Source organism: Pterocles gutturalis, unplaced genomic scaffold (assembly GCF_000699245.1).
Source record: "Pterocles gutturalis isolate BGI_N339 unplaced genomic scaffold, ASM69924v1 scaffold23196, whole genome shotgun sequence".
In the NCBI taxonomy this organism is placed as follows: domain Eukaryota; kingdom Metazoa; phylum Chordata; class Aves; order Pterocliformes; family Pteroclidae; genus Pterocles; species Pterocles gutturalis.
This window is the reverse complement of record NW_010106106.1, coordinates 5,097-5,486: the sequence shown is the minus strand read 5'-3', so window position 1 is coordinate 5,486 and position 390 is coordinate 5,097. Positions and strand designations below refer to the sequence as shown.

The 390-nt window shown below is 49.7% G+C and overlaps 1 protein-coding gene across 1 annotated transcript in view; it reads right to left on the bottom strand.

Annotated features, from left to right (window-relative positions):
• Positions 1-211: 211 nt before the first annotated feature.
• PGAP2 (post-GPI attachment to proteins 2) overlaps positions 212-390 on the bottom strand; it is a gene marked incomplete at its 3' end in the record, with an annotated part of 4,567 nt that continues 4,388 nt past the window's right edge. Inside the window, 1 exon segment of the mRNA XM_010087668.1 lies at positions 212-345. Within this exon segment, the coding sequence (XP_010085970.1) occupies positions 212-345 (134 nt within the window).

The following is a 390-nucleotide window of genomic DNA, read 5'->3' as shown; positions in this document are numbered from 1 at the left end:
ATTTCAAACAACAGCTCCACGTGAAAACCAGAAAATAGGAAATTCAAAGATTTCTCCCTTTTTTTTTTTTTGTAAATCATTAATTTGGGTGACCACGTTTCCCAGTTTGAGGCGGTGGTGACTCCTCCACCACCCAGTTAGGGTTATTTTAGAAGCCAGCGAGAGCCGAAGCCCTCCACCGCCAGGCGAGAGCCCCCTCCCCAGCCCCCACAGAGAGAGGAAAGGAAAGTGTCTGTACCTCGGGACTTACTGTGTGTTTCTTAGTCATCCTCCAGAGGATGCACGTCAGGAGCATGTGGCCCAGCGCCGAGGTGATAAAGACGATGAAGGCGTTTTCGTGGATTGCTGAATCAACGAGACAACAGGGTTCCTGTCAAATCCCAGCCAAGA